The 18,313-nt window shown below is 37.5% G+C and overlaps 1 protein-coding gene across 3 annotated transcripts in view; it reads right to left on the bottom strand.

Annotated features, from left to right (window-relative positions):
- CDH9 (cadherin 9) overlaps positions 1–10,666 on the bottom strand; it is a 79,247-nt gene extending 68,581 nt beyond the window's left edge. For 2 of the 3 annotated variants that reach the window (XM_074893001.1, XM_074893012.1), the window contains exon 1: positions 10,409–10,666. In XM_074893001.1, the coding sequence (XP_074749102.1) occupies positions 10,409–10,639 (231 nt within the window). In that variant the 5' untranslated portion in view covers positions 10,640–10,666. The remainder of the gene's footprint in view (positions 1–10,408) is intronic. The other variant, XM_074893023.1, reaches the window with a different exon arrangement.
- Between the last annotated feature and the right edge of the window lie 7,647 nt (positions 10,667–18,313).

The raw sequence follows: 18,313 nt of genomic DNA, 5'->3' as shown, positions 1-18,313 counted from the left end.
GCCGAGTACAGAGATAAGATCACTTCCCTGTCCCTGCTGGCCACGCTATTTCTGATACAAGCAAGGATGCCATTGGCCTTCTTGGCCACCTGGGCACACTGCTGGCTCATGTTCAGCCGGCTGTCAATCAACACCCCCAGGTCCCTCTCTGACTGGCAGCTCTCCAGCCACTCCTCCCCAAGCCTGTAGCGCTGCTGGGGGTTGTTGTGGCCCAAGTGCAGCACCTGACATTTGGCCTTATTGAAACTCCTACAGTTGGCCTTAGCCCATCGCTCCAGCCTGTCCAGGTCTCTCTGCAGAGCCTCCCTACCCTCAAGCAGATCAACACTCCCACCCAACTTGGTGTCGTCTGCAAACTTACTGAGGGTGCACTCAATCCCCTCGTCAAGATCATCAGTAAAGATGTTAAACAGGAGTGGCCCCAAAACCGAGCCCTGGGGGACACCACTCGTGACTGGCCTCCAACTGGATTTAACTCCATTCACCACAACTCTTTGGGCCCGGCCATCCAGCCAGTTTTTTACCCAGCAAAACGTGCGATCATCCAAGCCTCGAGCAGCCAGTTTTGCCAGGAGAATGCTGTGGGAAATGGTGTCAAAGGCCTTACTGAAGTCAAGGTAAACTACATCCACAGCCTATCCCTCATCCAATAAGCAGGTCGCCCTGTTGTAGAAGGAGATCAGGTTTGTCAAGCAGGACCTGCCTTTCATAAACCCATGCTGAGTGGGCCTGATCATCTGGTTGTCCCGCATGTCTTGTATGATGGTACTCAGGATGAGCTGCTCCATCAGCTTCCCGGGCACCGAAGTCAAGCTGACAGGCCTGTAATTTCCTGGATCATCTCTCCGACCCTTCTTATAGATGGGTGTCACATTGTCCAATTTCAATCTGTTGCGACCTCCCTGGTCAGCCAGGACTGCTGGTAAATGATGGAAAGCGGCTTGGCGAGCACCCCAGCCAGCTCCTTCAGCACCCTCGGGTGTATCCCATCCAGTCCCATAGACTTGTGTATGTCTATGTGATGCAGTAGGTCACTGACTATCTCCTGGATTGTGGGGGGGTTCGTTCTCCCAGTCTCTGTCTTCTGGCTGAGGAGGCTGGATTCCCTCAATACAACTAGTCTTGCTATTAAAGACTGAGGCAAGGAAGGCATTAAGGACTTCAGCCTTCTCCTCATCACTTGTTTCCATGTTTCCTCCTGCATCTAGCAGGGGATGGATACTCTCCCTGGTCTTTCTTTTGTTACTGACATACTTACAGAAATATTTCTTGTTATCCTTGATTGCTGAAGCCAGATTAATTTCCAGCTGGGCTTTCGACCTCCTGATTGCTGCCCTGCATAGCCTCACAGCGTCTTTGTAATCACTGTGAGTGGCTAGTCCCTTCTTCCAAAGGCTGTAAACTTTCCTTTTCTCCCTGAGTTCCAGCCAAAGCTCCCTGTTCAGCCAGGGTGGTCTTCTCTGTCGCTGGTTTCTCTTACAGCACCTGGAGACTGCCTGTTCCTGAGCCATTAACACTTCCTTCTTGAAGAGTGCCCAGCATTCCTGGACCCCTATACCCTTCAGGATTGTCTCCCAAGGGATCCTTTCAAGCAGGTGCCTAAACAAGACAAAGTCAGCCCTTTTGAAGTCCAGGATGTCAGTTCTGCTGAGCCCTCTCCTGGCCTCTCTAAGAATAGAGACCTCTATTATTTCATGATCACTGTGCCCTAGTCATCCTCCAACCGCCACATCATCCACCAGTCCTTCTCTGTTCACAAAGAGAAGGTTCAACAGGGCACCTTCTCTGGTTGGTTCTCTCACCAGTTGCATCAGGAAGTCGTGTCCCACACATTCCAGGAATCTCCAGAACTGGTCCCACTCTGCTGTGTTGTATTTCCAGCAGATGTCTGGGAAGTTAAAGTCTCCCACAAGAGCAAGGTACTTGTGGGAGAAGTACTTCACTGTATTGACTGTATTTACCATGAAAAACTTTTTCCTGATGTTGAATGCAAATCAACCTTATGACAATATGAACCCAACTTCTTCCCTGAACATGACAAGAATTTCAGATTTATTTTTAGGAGTCTTTTATGCAATTGAAGAAACAGAAGGTGTCAGCTCTCATGACAGCTGCTCTATCTGTACCAAACAATGCCAACTCACTCTTGTTATTCATGTATTTGAAGTCTCTGATCACTGAAGTTGTCTTCAGAAATTATTCTTTATTTTGTGAAATATGACGTCAAATTTGACTGCAAAATTCTAGCTTAGCCCTATCATTGTAATGTAACATTCAAAATATTTTGCATTTAAACAGTTTATACTTAGGTTATGCATGATGTGATGAGATCTCTTCACTATTTTTGAAACTTCAATTAAAAATGTGTTTAGGTTGTCAGAAATGAACTGCTCTCCTTTGTCCAAAAGAAAAGAGTCCTATTGTTTTTGGAAGATGTAACATTTGTCTTTCACCATTTTTTACCCTGGTCCTCCAGCCTTCTTTTTAAAAGTAGCAATAAAATTTTATTGAAAACCTTCTTTTTTACTATTTTTTGAGAAAAATAAATTTTACTTCCATCAATTTTTCAATAAGGTTTACGTTGGAAGTCTGCAGAAAAGAAGTTATTTTTAAACAAGTAAAGCTATGGCTCTGCAGTGGTATTTGTAGTTAAGTTATGCATGTGTCTGGAGACAGGGACTTGTGGCATTTTTTTTAACCTTTATTTTCATGGTTTGCCTGTTTCCATTTTAGTTTTGTTTTGGGGATCCATTTGCCTAGAGATATGGCTGCTTGAAAGTAGATAAAATGTTCGTTGAAAAAATATGCTGAAGAATACAATGTAAGTGGAGATAATTTATTAATTTTGGAATAGAATAGATTTTCCATCTCTAGTTTTCTAAACTACTGGTCAGACTCTTTTTTATTTCTTTGATCTCTTCTGTCCTTATGGTTTTTTTTCTTTTGTTTTGATACATCATTATCTCTGCAGTATTCATTCAAAGACAGGGAAAAACTTGGAATCTGAGAGAGGAAAGTAAAGACAAAAGGAGGAGACCCAGGGGTCCAAACTAATTTTTCTTCTTTTATTTGATCTTAAAATACTGATTTTTCTTTAAGATCAGAGATCCTAATGAAAATATATTATTAAATCTTCTTCTAAACCTGTGTTTTAAAAGATGGCTTTGGGATATAGTGCATGCTAGATGGAGCATGTTGAGAATGTGATGAAATCTTCCCCCAGCTGAATTACATTTCTAAATTATTATTTATCAACAACATATGATTGTTTATGATTCTGTTGGGTTTTTTTTTTAACTTATCATACTGCTAAGTCAAAAGATGTCAAAGAAACATGCTGGTTTTAGCAGCATTTAAGTGCTGTACTGAATGCAACAGTTTTTCAAATAAGACAAGTGGGATGGATCTATAACAAAGTGGAGGGCACACTTGAAACACTGAAAGGATAGTGCACTTGTATGTTCTCTCATCCTAAGAATAGGTGGTTCTTAAACTGTCTCTGTGGAGGGAAAATAACTAATGTTGTAAAGAAATCCTTATGGATTGATTGAAGGCACAAGTGAAAAAGTAAGTTCTCTCACATACTCTAAAGGCAAGATTAAGATAAAATTCAGTACATAAACCCCCCAATATTAGGTAATTAATAAAAAAATATTTTTGCAGTGGATGAGAACATTATGATTCAGGATGGAGAAACTGAAGTTGCTGCAGAGTTTGGCACTGCAGTGTTAAGAGCCATCTCAGTGGGCCACCCATTTGGGCCATAAGCTTCTTCCTCAAAAATTGCTCAGGGTGGTAGCTGAGAATGGCCAAGGCCTCAGCAACAGATTGAGGGGACATGGATGAACTGGGATAAAACTAATGGATTAAGGACTTCACTGGTCCCATTCTCTGACTTCTCTGCTGCTTTGCATATTAAGAGGGACCCTACTCTGGAATTTTGTGGTGTGCCAAAGGCAGTCAGCAAGGTAATGTGAAATAATATTTCCAGGCATTAGTACATTTTCAGTCTATATTTACAAGGAAATACTATCCAACTCCATTAAATAAGAATAAAATCCATGCAGTATAATGGGGTAATTGAGTGAAGTTTTATATTAAGTAGCAGCAAGTCTAGTGAGGTTGGTAATTCAGAGAGATTTCTTGATTGTTATATGAAGTTCTTTTGATCTTGTCTCTGTTTTCTTATAAGGCAGACTGCTATGGTAGGCAACCTCACTTATAGATGTCTGAATATTTGTAAGTGCAAACTACAGTAAACAAATGGTTGCATATAAATAAATGTTGTACTCCACCCCCCTTAAAAACAAAACAAAACAAACTGTTCCCCCAAAACCCCCACTCTTTGAATATTTTTCTTTTCACTTTATACTTCTTAATAAGACACACAGGCAAATGTAATGAATCAAACTCAGTGGTTAACTGGATGTAGAACAGAGATTTTCTTCAGTTTGCATCCAATTTAAATGATGTTTATGACATGCAAAGCCTAGTTTGGTTTTTTTTTTTTTTTTTTTTTTTTTTATGGAAGTTATTAAACGGGAAGTTATTCATAAAGCAGCTAATTTTGAGCAGTGCCAGTTCTTTTTTACTGATTTTTTTCACCCTTAATATGAAAAATAAAGGTTGCAGGTGGTGCACAAAAATGTTTTTGTTGTAGTTGTTTGTTTATTGTTTTTAAATTCTGGGATATGACAGGTGTCTGACTGTATACTTTATGATTGGGTCTAACATACATTGCATGGAACTTCACACATTATCTGCGCACCAAGATTAGCAGCCTTTGAATAACAAAGTGCCTGTTTGATATAGGGAGAGACTAGCTTTCATGTAGAAAATGTAATTGGGTGACTTAAAGGAGGGAAAATGTCTTGTCTCTTGAAATCACTTGAGTATATTGTTGCAAAGCATAAAGGACTGCATTTTCCAAAATGGCTGATGATTTTGGTTAGACCTATTTCTTCATCCCTAGGGATATTTCATGACTGGAGTTAGAGATGGGATGTTTGGCATTTTGCACAACTGATCTCCATTCAGTTGGTATCAGGTAAGTTATTTAGATGTGTAGACACATAAAATCAGTATTAGCTTTGGAAAATAAAACTAATTATCCCTTGGCTACTTGGTTAGAACCTTCTGTGCATTTTATTAGCTTTTTCTTTAATTAATGAACATCATTCCCATCCACATTTTAATACTTCCTAAATTGCATGTACTTTTTTTAGATTATTATCTCTTTGGATTGTTTGTTTAGGAAGTGAGTAAATTTGATAGGCTTTTCGCATAGCAGGTCAGTGTTTTAGATTTCATTTCTTAAGTTCTGCATGAGGCTTAAAGTCAGTAGTGGCTGAGAAGTTGGATCTATGGCCCCTACCTAGCGAAAGAAAAGGAGAATCCAGAAACGAAGGAATGCCACAGTATGATAAACAGTCAGGTGTTTTATTTTCTCAACCCCTTCATATTTCACAAAATATTGCCAGTAGGTTTTTGGTTTTTTTTTTTAAAGAAAAATCTCTCATACATTTAACTCTGAACGTTATATTGTAATCCACTTTTTCCTTTTCTTTTTTGTGAATTCTTAGTAGGCAGAATGAGTTTTATGGTTCCCCTCACTACACCCTCTGAAAATTCCTCACATTGATCATGTCACTGAGATATTCAATATTCACAGTAGGCAACAGGTATCTTGGAAGAATATGTTCATTTCTATGTTTTCAAAATTTTGAATTTTTTTTCTTGGCCAAATTTTTAAACAGGACTCTGTGATACTGCTTACCTTACCTGTGTCTTGACTGAATATTTCAGTTGCAAACTCTCCAGAGCAGTTTATCTCCCTGCGTATTTTTTATACAGCACCTAACGTGATGGAGCCACTGCTTTTTCTAAGCATTTCCTGAATATAATTTAAAAGGGTAAGAAATCAAAGGATGTCATAAGCAGTTCTTGCATTGTTGCAGGTATGAGTAATAAGACCTAACAAATTTATAGACTTCCTATGCACTTTTAATGCACGTACTAATACATGAGACAGATAGGACATCTGAATTGGGAGAAGAAAGATGTTGGATCTGCTGTATGTTGTTTGGATTTACCTTGCTCCCATCACATTCACAAGACAATTATTCTGCATATATGCCCTGTCCTTAAAGGGTGGTTGGTGATTTAGATCTGTTTGAGAAATTTCCTTACTACATTTGTTCTAGCCATCAAGCCTTTTGGCAACTATTGAATGTTAACATCCTTTGCTTATCAAACAATAATTTATATTTATGCTAAGTGCATTAGATGCACTTACTGATCTCCATTTTATGTCACCTATCATCACTATCATTGCCTTTGTCTAAAAGATATCTAACTATAATTGGGAACATAAGCTCTGTTTTAGCTGTTCAGTGTCCTTTAACACCATGTTACCTCTGATAGCAGTCTGGGAGCCATGCACCAGATTTGCGTGGAGCTGAGTTTTTCATCTGCCTTACAAGTACACCAGACCTATTTTTTAGTTACTTCTTGTCACAGGGTGAAGCCTATCCACAAGCACCACTTGGATAAACGAGACCGTGATTGCATCTGCCAGCTCTAACTGCTTAGATTAGTCTGGTATGTACAGAAAAGAAACAAAAAAAATCAGGAATGATGGAGCTGTTAACCACTTTCTATTCTTGGAAGATATTTGGAGGGAGACCAGAAGGTGAGAGTAACCCTAGTAACAACTGCTATTTGGCCTTAGATATGGGGAAAGAGATCTTCCTGGGGCTACTTGGATACTGAGGCTATTGGCTGATAACAATCTAATTTTAAAAAGCACTACTTAAGATGGTAACACCTCAGATATGGGGCAGAAACTCCTCCCTCTAGGGACCTCTCACAGCAAGTGGGGCTTGAGCACAATGCAGAAGTGTTCTCACAAGGACCAGACTGCCAGCCAGAACTTGGACAGTCCAGCGGTCAAAGCAAGTGTCCAGTTCCCCTGTGTCCCAGCTGCTGGTCTAAAGTCGTCTGGAGGGCTGAGCAGTGGGAGTGAGAGGTGTGTGGATGTCACAGAATAGCTCTCCATCCCATGTACCTATCCTTCTTCATAAAAAAATTATGCCCCTTTATGTCATACCAAGTGTTTCTACTACACTGCCAATAACAGAATGCACTCATAACAAAATAAAGCATCAAGAAAGTAGCATTCCTAAGAAAACACAAACAATGACCTAAGAGATTAAAATTGTTTGAAAATTGTTCTAGGGTGGAAAAACTAACTATTTAATATTATGGCTATGATCCCTTGGAATTCTATTTCTTGATAAGGTTTCTTAATTCAGTTTATTTAAATTTTAGTACATTTATTATTCTACACCAGTAATCCATCTGCTTGTGCATATCCATATTAAAGAGGGACTGGATAAGAATACTTGCTATGAACTAGTCCCCATGGGTTGGGATAAAAGTGCTCTCTCTTCACACATACCAGTTTACTAATTACCATCACTTTGAGCAGGAGAATACTAAACCTGAGATTTAAGCCTTTCTCGGAATAATAATGTTCAAAAAAGTTGTTGCTTTTTTTAAAAAAAAAAAAATTCCTTAATTGACTTGTTGTAGCAGCTCCCTCTTGGTTTTTTATGTCACATGTACCTAGGATAATTTGAACTAATTCAAATGTATTTACTGTGGTTCACTGAGGACAGAACTTTGATCATTTTGTCTTGTCATAAACTGTTCTAAAGTTAATGCAATCACATGTAGTTTATCACTTCAATACAACTCCATCTCTTCGGAAAATGGGATAATATTTGGGGTGATATCCATCTGTTTAGAGAATCAATAATACTGACCTCTCTTTCAGGACCTCTGTACAATATTTTGCAGTGAAATATGAAAAATATCAACATGTTATCTGAGTTATAAGAAATGAATCATTTCAAATCCAACTGCTGTACAGTCCTTTGGTTTTTGGTTTTGGGGTTTTTTTTGGTTTTTTGTTTTTTTTTTTTTTTTCCTGGACTTAGCTCTACGGTAATAAGGTCCAATGGCTTTTAGTTTGGAATAAGCACAGTGTAAGTTTGCATCTGTTGTAATATACCATGTAGGCATTCCTTGTGTGAGACAGATATGGTGATAACAATCTTGATGTAAGCTTAATTGAGGTTTAGAATGACATAGATGGTTTGGAGTCCATTCATCTACAGCAGTGGGACTGAAACTAGAATCAGCTCTTATGTTTGATACGTACTTCTCCTCTATGACAGCTTTCTATTTTTACAAGGAAATATTTCTGTGAGTCTAGGTAGAACTTACAGCTATAGAGATCTCTATTATTGTGTATGTTATTGTATGTTTTCTTTGCAAGTTTACTCAATACTAAAAGATACTTCCAACCAAATTTTTTTTAGATATCTCTTCATGCAGTTAGTTCACTCTTTATTGAAGATCCCTTTGCCTACAACAAACCTTGTTTCACTGATAAACAGATATAGCAATGGGATTATTGGCTTTCATCTTATTTCCCCTACTGCAAGTCAGAACTAATTTCACTGAAAACAGAATCGTATGGGTGTAGTGTTGGTATAAACAAGGTCAGAATCAAGTTCATAGTTACCACGGTTGGCTTCCTTGATATTTATTACTTAATAGACATGACTTCATATTTTACAGATGATCATGCCTCCCATAACCAGAGATATTAACAAATGTTCAAAACCGTTTTGGGGTCTTTTAATTAAAAATGTCTCAATCTATTTGGTAGTTAGACACCAGCAAGTGAGAGAGCTACCTGATGATCTGATTAGTAACAGCATTATGGATGAATGACAGAAGCTGGAATGGACATTTATTAACTTAAAAGATACTAAGATAAACATTTTCTTAATTTATAAGTCATTCTGTGTGGTTGTTGTGTGTATTCGAGGTCTCTACCAAGATTGTTTAGTTATACCAGACCACAAGGCAGATCTGTTGATGATGACACACCACAAAGGGCTAAAAATCTGGGAAGCTTTGAGTTGTGCGTTATGAGGAAAGGTGGAACTACAGACAGATGGAATTCAGAGATGTGGTTGTCAGCAACAGCTGATGTAGATAGGTCTCAAAGAATGGAAAGTCTGTCAAGCCATTAAGTAATGATTTCAGTTTATTGCAGAAATTATGAAAACTAGATTTCATACTTTATCCATACTTAGATTCATGAATAGACACAAGTTTTATCATGAATAAATAGAATTCTGTTCTTCATCTGAGGAAATACACATCCCAGTTGAAGTGCTAAGGCTTGGACAACTGCCCAAGCCAGAGTTGACCTATAGACGAATCCTGTATATTTTATAACTGATAACCATTGTGCTAGTAGGTATTGTACTAATAAGTTATAACTTAGTTATAGTTATATAGCCCCAAGCTGAACATGCTAACTTAGCATGTAGTCATTAATAAAATATGTAAACTCACTAGTGAAAGATGCAGCTTAGACAAAATATAATCAGTAATGAGGAGAGAATGTATCCAACTTTCCTTGTTTAGCCTTGTTCAAGGCTGAGAACCCAAGTATTTGGCCTTGTTAGAAACTCCTTTGGTTCCCCCCCCCCCGAGCCCTGGCCAGGCTTTGGGTGGAATCCAACAGGAGAATGAAACCAGAAATTTTCCACTCAAAACAAAAGTGCCAGGTATTCTGGCTTGTCGATCTCTGGTATATAAGGCTGAACCCGCTCACAGCGACTTTGGATGCCTCACCTATGGGTGGACGCACCGCGTAGGATTTCCCACTTGCCGGGACAGGCTCTCCAAATCCTCGCTGTAACCGGGGCTCCCCAGCGACTGCGGATCTGGATGATGGTAACATATGCAAGTGGTGATGGATCTTTCTTAATCACTATTCTCTCAGGTAGTAATGATTTGATGCATTACCCTGTATTTTCTTGTTTGTTGCTTTAAGTGCACTATTCTGCCTTTTCTTACTGCATGTTTTCTGTATTACACTGTTACATTATTTGGTTATCACCAGCAAAATATGCCTACTCTTTTCACTCTGGTGTCCGAGTTTAACTGGTATCCTTAATCAGCAAAACACCAGTATACTTGTAAATGCCATGAGGTAGATGAATGAAGGCATAAATTCTATATTCCCTTAAGTAATATTTATGTTCAACAGTTGAAAACTGGAAATGATTCAGTAATAAAATTTGCATGGGCATATATAATAAGAAATTAGAACATTTTCATTTCCTATTTTTTGTCACTACTTCATTTCTCTCATACTTTGAACAATCGTGGAAGCTTCAGGTGGTCCATGACATGGTTTTTTTGACTTAAATGGGAAATTGGGACCATTGCTGTATGAAAAGCAAAACAACTCTGGAAAAGGGAAAATACCAAAGGTGTCAGGTACATCACCTCTAAAGAATCCTTCAAACATAAGGCTTACCTTTCCCACATATTGAGTATCTGGACCTGTGTACTCCTCCAGCAAGAAAAATTGATTCCACATCCAACCACGTTTGGTGCGATGCAGTGTTTTTCCTTCATTCTCTGACAATGTTGTTATCCTTTCACTGTGTGAGTGCTTATTAGTCCTTTTTTGGGATGGCATCATATGAATCGCATGAAACATAGAGCTCCAAAGCAAAACTGTCAAGAAGGAGTAAGTCCTCATCATTTACAGAGATTCTGTTAGCCTCCACTCCTCTAAATAATTCACCAGAACAGATTTTTCAAATGTTATATTCCTCTTGTAAGTAGGACCTAGGGGATGGAAAAAAGTATTTGAGTAAGTTGAAATAACTTTATTTGCTTTAGGCCATGGCCTTAGGGAAACAGGAATACCATTAGCCTAGTGATCATGACAATAATCCATGGAAATTACATATAAACATAAAAATTATGCAGAGAGTTTTAAGTCGAGTTCTTTAATGTCTCTATCATCTTCTTCTATTTCACACTCTCATACTGTATATAGACATTAATTTAAACCAGAATCTGAGCAAAATACTTCTTAAACTGAAAACTTCAGCTACCATCAGCATCTTGACAAAATGGAACAGCCCAAATAGTAAGAAACCTTCCAACCTAATCTCTTCCAGCTCAGCCTGATGCTATCCCCTCTTACTATCTGTTCAGAGCTGTCTGCAAACCTGAAATTTCTGTTACTTCATGACTAATACAACTCCTGCATCCCCTTTGCTGGCCTCCAGTTGTCCAGAGGATCCAATTCTGTTTCTGCACAAAGGAACTCATAATATAACATGAAGTTTAAAGTATTATTGATACCTTCAACATATTCCTTATTCAAGAAAGAAAAAATACTTGTTAGATAAGTTTCAGTTCACAGGAATCCTACTGGGGATTTGGGACAGAATTCTGCATTTAGAATGTTTTTTATTTTTTCCCCTCCTGAATGGATGAGGATTTTCATGGTACAGAATCTTATTTTTATTATTATTTTTCTGAAACTGGCACTGATGTTTTGTGTAGAAGTTTGTAAACAACATTTTGTCAGAACCAAAGAGGTTTTTTTAAACACATACTCTTTATTTGGCAGTACAACTGAGGTACCTGATGTCCCAGTCTTTTCCATAACCTGGATTGTCTGTCAAATCTGCTCTTGCTTTAGGATATCTTTAGCTAAGCTGTCATTATATATTACAGAAAGCATAAGAAAACAATTCAGCAGCAAAAATATCGTTTACTTTGTGAATCCTAGTCTGTGAACAGTGATAGCAGCATGAAGCCACAACACCCAGAAGTTTTAGAATACTGAAATTTTTAAATTTTAAAATTTTAAAAAAGCATACACACCTATCTTCCTTTCTCCCACAACCCAACATTACCAGCAGCTACCTGCATTTTGTTTTTTTTAGGGGAAAGGAAAGCAGTCTTTTTCTGTATAAAAAGACAGAATTTTTTGGAAATAAGATGCTTTTTGTGCAAATTATTAGTAAGTTGAGAACCAAAACTGTTTAACGGAAAACATTCAGTGAATTATAGTCTAAAGGCCTTAATGATTAAATTGATAGAATTGTGCCCTTGTGTGAAGTTTTCCTTAAAATGATGATAATCTGTATGGTTTCAGGATCTTAACTAGCAATCCTGAAGGAGGATCAAAGTCTTAGCATTTTAACAACTTCAAACAGAGTTTTAGCTGAGCAAGAAGTGAAGGCTTGGAATATTTATCACTTTCTGACATCATGTTCAAAAACAAAGAGACAACAATTTAATAGGTGTCAAATTTATGTAGAAGATCATGAATATAATTTAGGAAAACTCTTATTTTATTTATTTAATTGAAGAATCAAAGCACAAAGTAAACTAACTTTATTTGCATAAAGTCATGATTGTACATATATCTTGGCATAAAATAGTGGATGTATTTTCTTTGAATTCTGTAGGTATACTCAAAACCTTGTTTTCTACCTTGTAATGCTCAGTAAGTTCCTGTTGCATGCAGAGGGGCAAAGAGGAACTCTCCTGTGGGTAGTTTAATACCAGTAAATTTTAACTTTGTGTACATGATGATCTTGCCTTGTGATTGAAACTTACTGGATACAAATCAAAAGAAAAATAAATCCTCAGCCAATCTTTTATCCATTTCTAAATTTGATGATTCTAATTCCCTGTATAATATAGACTGAAGTAGTTTTTATCACTGATTAAAACTATTTATCAATGTAGAGCATAAGACATGATCATCCATATCCTCAAATCCAGCCCACTGCACCATCTGAGGCAGCCTGCAGGGCCTCTTCAGACTTTGTAAATCCTGTAGATCCTGGTTACAGTATTGCAAAATGAGAGCAAACAGCAACAGGAACTACTTTTGAAAATACTGTACTCAAAATACAGAATATCAAGTTTTTCCAATGGCTCTGAAGTATCTTACCTCTTCTTGAGATACTCTTTCTTGATGTGTTCTCAGATAATGCTCTTTCACAGCTGCATTACAGTACTTTTTGTTGGACGGTAGTTCAAGAATTCATCTTATATACATTCTGAATGATAACATATTCAAATATTCATACTGATCAAATTTTGTATTTGACTGCTTTTGCTTTGTATATGAGTGATGTGTTGCTACTTAACTATTCCAATAAATTTTATGTTTTTATATAGTTAAGGTCATGACTGACTTCTTTCTCTAATGTCTTGAAACATGTCAGCTCTTTTGCATTAAAACAAAACAAGCCACAAAACAAGCCACAAAACAAACAAACAAAAAGCCCTGAAAACTACACACATATTTGTCAAAATTTTAATACATAGTGAAACTACGAAACTAGTAAAATTCCTAAAAATATGTTTTAAAAAACCTCTAAGCCTTGGAAGACTGCTGTGAAAAATAAGTTATCCAAAAATGTCAGAGAGATTAGATTTTCTCTTTAGAATGTCATTATTTCAAAATTTAGACAAATCTAACACTCAGATGATTTAATCTGGTTTATTTTTACTCTTTTTTGAAACAGGGAAGGATAGGGGACATTAATATATTTTCGTTTAGACATTTAGAGATGTGTGATTGCATGTTCAGTTTTGCAATAATTTGAAATGGAAATAAAATTTCAAACTTCAAATTTCAAATGCTTTGCTTTTGCTTTTTCAAAACTATACATTTTGAATTTCCTGAAATTGCCCTTATCCCTTTCTGTCCAAACAGTTTACCATACTCATTCAAATGCATAAGATGTTTATACTACTCTTTTATTTGTACTCAGAGAAATACTTCAAGGTGGTCATTGGTTTATACATCTTATCATGTAATCAGCTGCTCAAATGGGTCAGGATTTGTGTTTGGTAGACTCAGAAGGTGTATTTTAATACTGAAACACAGGATTCTGGTGTAGGCTGGAAAAGTAAGAGCAGCTGTTCAAGGGACTACAATGCCCTGTGCACAGATGCTCTGAGCCTGCTATAAGAAATTATTTCTGTGAAAACACCTAACAGAGGTTTTTTGTTTTGTTTTTTTTTTTTTTTTTTTTCTCGGAGGAATCTTGGTTCCCTCATTTTGTACTAGCCAGGGCAGAAGTTAATCTGAGATTGTTTAAAATGTGTGGTTTTCTGTGTAGTGCTGCCCTCTACTGATTTCCTTGCTAGTTAACAGACAGACTGTACTACTACTGAGAGGAAAGGTAATATCCTTCATGTCAAGAGGGATAAGACTCAGTTTTTGGAATGACAAAAAAAAAAAAAAAAAAAAAAAGCCCATTATTTCCTTCTTTTGATTTTTACAATATTTGGACGTATTAGGTATAGAGAGTTATTAGACTGGATCAGTCTGGATCTACTGAACATTATGGTAAATATCTAATTTGGTTTCTTCTAAGGGCAGCAAAGATCCTAACTCTGAAACCAGAGAGAATAATTTTAACGGGTTTTTTTTCTAAGCCACTTGTCAAAATTATATATGCAATCTCTCTTGCTTCACTTCTGCTTCCACCATTAGTCAGTACAATGGTCAATTTACTGTACTTGTCAAACAATGGAAAATGGTTTTCTTCCTAGTTGTATTGCAAACTTCTTTTAAGATGATATATTCATGTATTAAACATTTTAATGCCCCAAATTTTTGAGAACCTGCATTCTTTCCCCACTTTGCAAATCAGAGGATCTGAGTGGAAGCAATAAATGTTTTTTATTCTTAGGGTTTGAGGGATCTGTGATGGTAGCCTAGAACCATTACAGTCTTTCCTCTCAGTAAGGGCTCTGATATCAGAATCCTACAACAGTTTCAGGTAAATGAATTATCTCTGTATGAAAGACACAGTTCTGAGCACATTAGCAACTGAAAAAAATGGATCTTTTAAAGTCCTTTGGAATGCAAAATATTCTATTTAGTTTCTTCAGGTGTAGTGTGAAATAAGACCTGCTGGGATCAATAGCAGGGATTTGTTAGCAATGATGCCAATTTAAATGTTTCTATAGCAATTGCCATAGCAATGTTTTTAATTAGTGCAACGCAGTCACTCACAAGCATGACACGAAGAAAGGCTAACCTTCGGCAACTTGATAACGTATCCCACATTAATTTGTTTCATTTGTTAATAGTAAAGTAAAATTCTGTTCTAAAAGAAAAAGGCTGTGGTACTTTAGCTAAAAATAGCAGAGTTAACTGCAGCAGCAGTGCTTCATAATGCTCTCACCAATCTTTAAATAGGAAAGATGCCACTGATGTTCAGGATGATCCAAACAATCTGTAAAGCTAAAATATGTATTTTTACAGGATATAGCAAGTATAAATCTTGTGTAGCCTGCATGCATGGAAGCAGTCTCATTGACTTTGGCTGTGTTTCTTTTGAAATCAAAATAGCTGAATGTAGCTTTAATCTACCTAGCCTGAATACTAAGAATAGTGAAGCTGTAGCAGCAAAAGGCTGTGCTATAAACAGCAGACTGCCACTGATAATACCAAGACTTAGGTAGAGGCTGGATCTGTGCCACTGTAGGTTCACTTCTGTTAGTCCCTTAACTAATTAAAAATAACCCAGGCATGCATACGCATGCTTCCTTTTGACTGCAGCACTCAAATATTCTCTGAGTGTAGTCATCCTACAAACATGAATGTAGACTGTGGATGTATCATTGATGTCTGACTTTCAAAAAACAAGCTCTTTTTGTTTTCATCTTCCAATTTTTTTTTCCTTTCCTCTCTCCTCTTCATAGGTGAAGATGGGGTTGGGGGTAGCATTGAAAGGATGAAAAGAAAACAGCCAAGGTGTATCTTGACTGACATCCTGTGCTGAACTTGGGAGAATCAAGAAAGGTGTTTACAATTATCTCTGAGAGCTGTAGTAGCCTTTGAGGGATCCCCAAAACTTAAGGGACAGATTTTGAACTGGTGAACACTCATTCTTTGAGTAGAAGTACTCAGATCCCATTCAGGCACAGAAACATGGGCCACACCAAAAAAAGAAACACATCCCCACTCATCAGCTCCAATGCAAACCTTTTAGAACAGATTTTCAGAACCTTTTTTTGCCCATTGGGTTGCTGATCTGTTCAGCATATATACAGTGGAGATAAGCTCTGTTGAAATTTTTGCTATGAAACAGCTGAAGGCACTTCTTTATGTCTAGGACACCAGTGCAGGTTCCCTTAGCTACATGACTCAAGGAGTCACAGGAACAGAAATAAAGTTTTAGGGAATGAGAACTAATAGCAATTTGTATTGGAATGTCTGTTGAATTAATGTCTTTAGGCAAACGAATCTATGGCTTGTATGTTCATTATAAGAAATATTTAGCTTCCTGTGACAAGAGAGAGTTAGCATTTATTTTAGAGTTTTGACAGCCTCTTGGGCATGTACATTGGAGACACTGGTCCAAATTCAACTCAACATGTCTTGAGTCACCCTCTCTATAGCACTCACAGTGAGTAATGCCAGTCCCCCAGGTGGGTGGATCTGGCAAGAGAATGTGTTGATTCATGTTTGGACAATCCCCACTGTCAAAGATTCGTGCAGAAAGACAGCTGTGATTTAAAGCAGCTGTCCCTGGGCGGTGAAAATACCATCTGCCCTTCTCTGGAGCAAGTCTCTTCCAAACTGCAGATGAAACTGTTTCTGGACTCTTTCTCCCCCAACCATCCTTCCATAAGCTAGTGAATGAAGCCTGCAGCACTTCCAACACATCCTGTATAAGGGTCTCTTACTTGTTAACAATCGTATTCAATGAAGCTAAAAAGAGACTTTTAAATATCTACTCCTGAGGCAGCAGATCACTGGATTACAAAAGTGAAATGTGTATTTTCACATAAAAAACAAAAAAGATGATCTTTTTTCTCCAGTAATGAACCTTTTTACATGATCTGCTTTTCATCAACATGAGGGGAACTAGGAAATACAGCACTTGTAAATCCTTAACGCAAGGTCTTTTGAAGATATTCCTTTGATCTTTAGTATCGATTTTTCTCCACAGGGAACACATTTCACTCTTATCATATAATGAAGCTGCATTATAAGTTTTTATACCACACCTTATTTACAAATGCAACACATTCATCACATTCATGGTTTTTAACTAATAGCTCTTAGAAACAGGAGGAATAATAAATGCTGTCATCAAAGTCAATTTTTTCTCTTTGCTTCCCCTTTAAGACCGCCTCAAGTTCTGTCACTCATAGACTGATTGGCTGTACTTTGATATTGATACCCTGTAATATTAAAGGTTGGGGGTTTTTTTCTGTGGACGGGAGGGGTGTGTTGGTTTGGTGTTTGGTTTTGGGTTTGTTTTTTTTTTTTCATAAACAGCATAGCCCTCTATCTGCCCAATACAAAACCAAGCAGTATCTGAAGATGTAGACCCCTATTTTCCAGATGTGTTGATTCTCATCAGTCTTTCTGCATGAAGCAGATGAGATTCACCTATGATAGCACTATTAACGACAGGACATACTTACCAGTTGTCCTGATAACTGGGACTACATGTTTTCGCCAAACACCTCTTTCTTGATGCTCTATTATGCAGCAGTCCACTCTGGTCACACAGCTAGGTCTTAACGAAGCATTCTGAGATTCCATGTCAGGTGTCTCCTACCTCTGCATATCTCCTGAGCATCCCCTGAGATGAAAACTTGCTAAACTTTCTGAGTCTACAGCTTGTACAATGCCCCAAGAGGTTCTAAATGCCATAATTTCTCAGAATAAAAGCATCTTCAAGTTAGTTTTTTCCAGATTTTTAAAAACAATTAATCTCTCCCATGCGTTTTTTTGCTCATGTATGTCTGAGTCGTTAGATATCTTGTTCTTATAGAGAAATGTCATGAAAATCAGATTTTAATTACTGTCTGCAAGGGAATATACATTCACTTCTCTGAACTGGAAAAGCTCAGTTGCTGACCAATTAAAGGTAGATATCAGATTCAGACTAGCAATTGCAGCCTGTTGTCACTGCCTCCTTCCTGAAGGAACTGAGTGCTGTTATTTATCAGAGCTCAACCCCCTTTATGTCCTTCTGCTGTCTCCAATGGGATCACAAAATCAAGAAAAGACTCATCCTCAGAGCTGAGCAGGCCCCTTGTAAGCATAGGAATTTGTGCACAGAAACAGTGCATAGGTTTAATATAATTTTTTGCATTTGTTGTCTCAGTTAATCTGAAAAGAGTCTGACGCAGCTGAGGCTTCAGCTTTTATTTCCATAATAAGCACCCTAAAATACCTACAAGTGGTAATCCCACCACTTTCAGGAATAATACAGTTCTCAGAAATATAATGTATAATGACTTTCCCTTTTCTTATTTCTAGGTATGAATTTCTTCCTTAAACACACACACACACCCCCCCCCAAACAACAAAAAAACCTTTTCCTTGCATCTCATTTGACTTCATTAATGAAAGACAAATGCA

The sequence above is a fragment of the Strix uralensis genome, chromosome 1 (genome assembly GCF_047716275.1).
Source record: "Strix uralensis isolate ZFMK-TIS-50842 chromosome 1, bStrUra1, whole genome shotgun sequence".
NCBI classification, from domain to species: domain Eukaryota; kingdom Metazoa; phylum Chordata; class Aves; order Strigiformes; family Strigidae; genus Strix; species Strix uralensis.
Note: the sequence above shows the minus strand (reverse complement) of the source record. Positions and strands in the feature narration are given on the sequence as shown.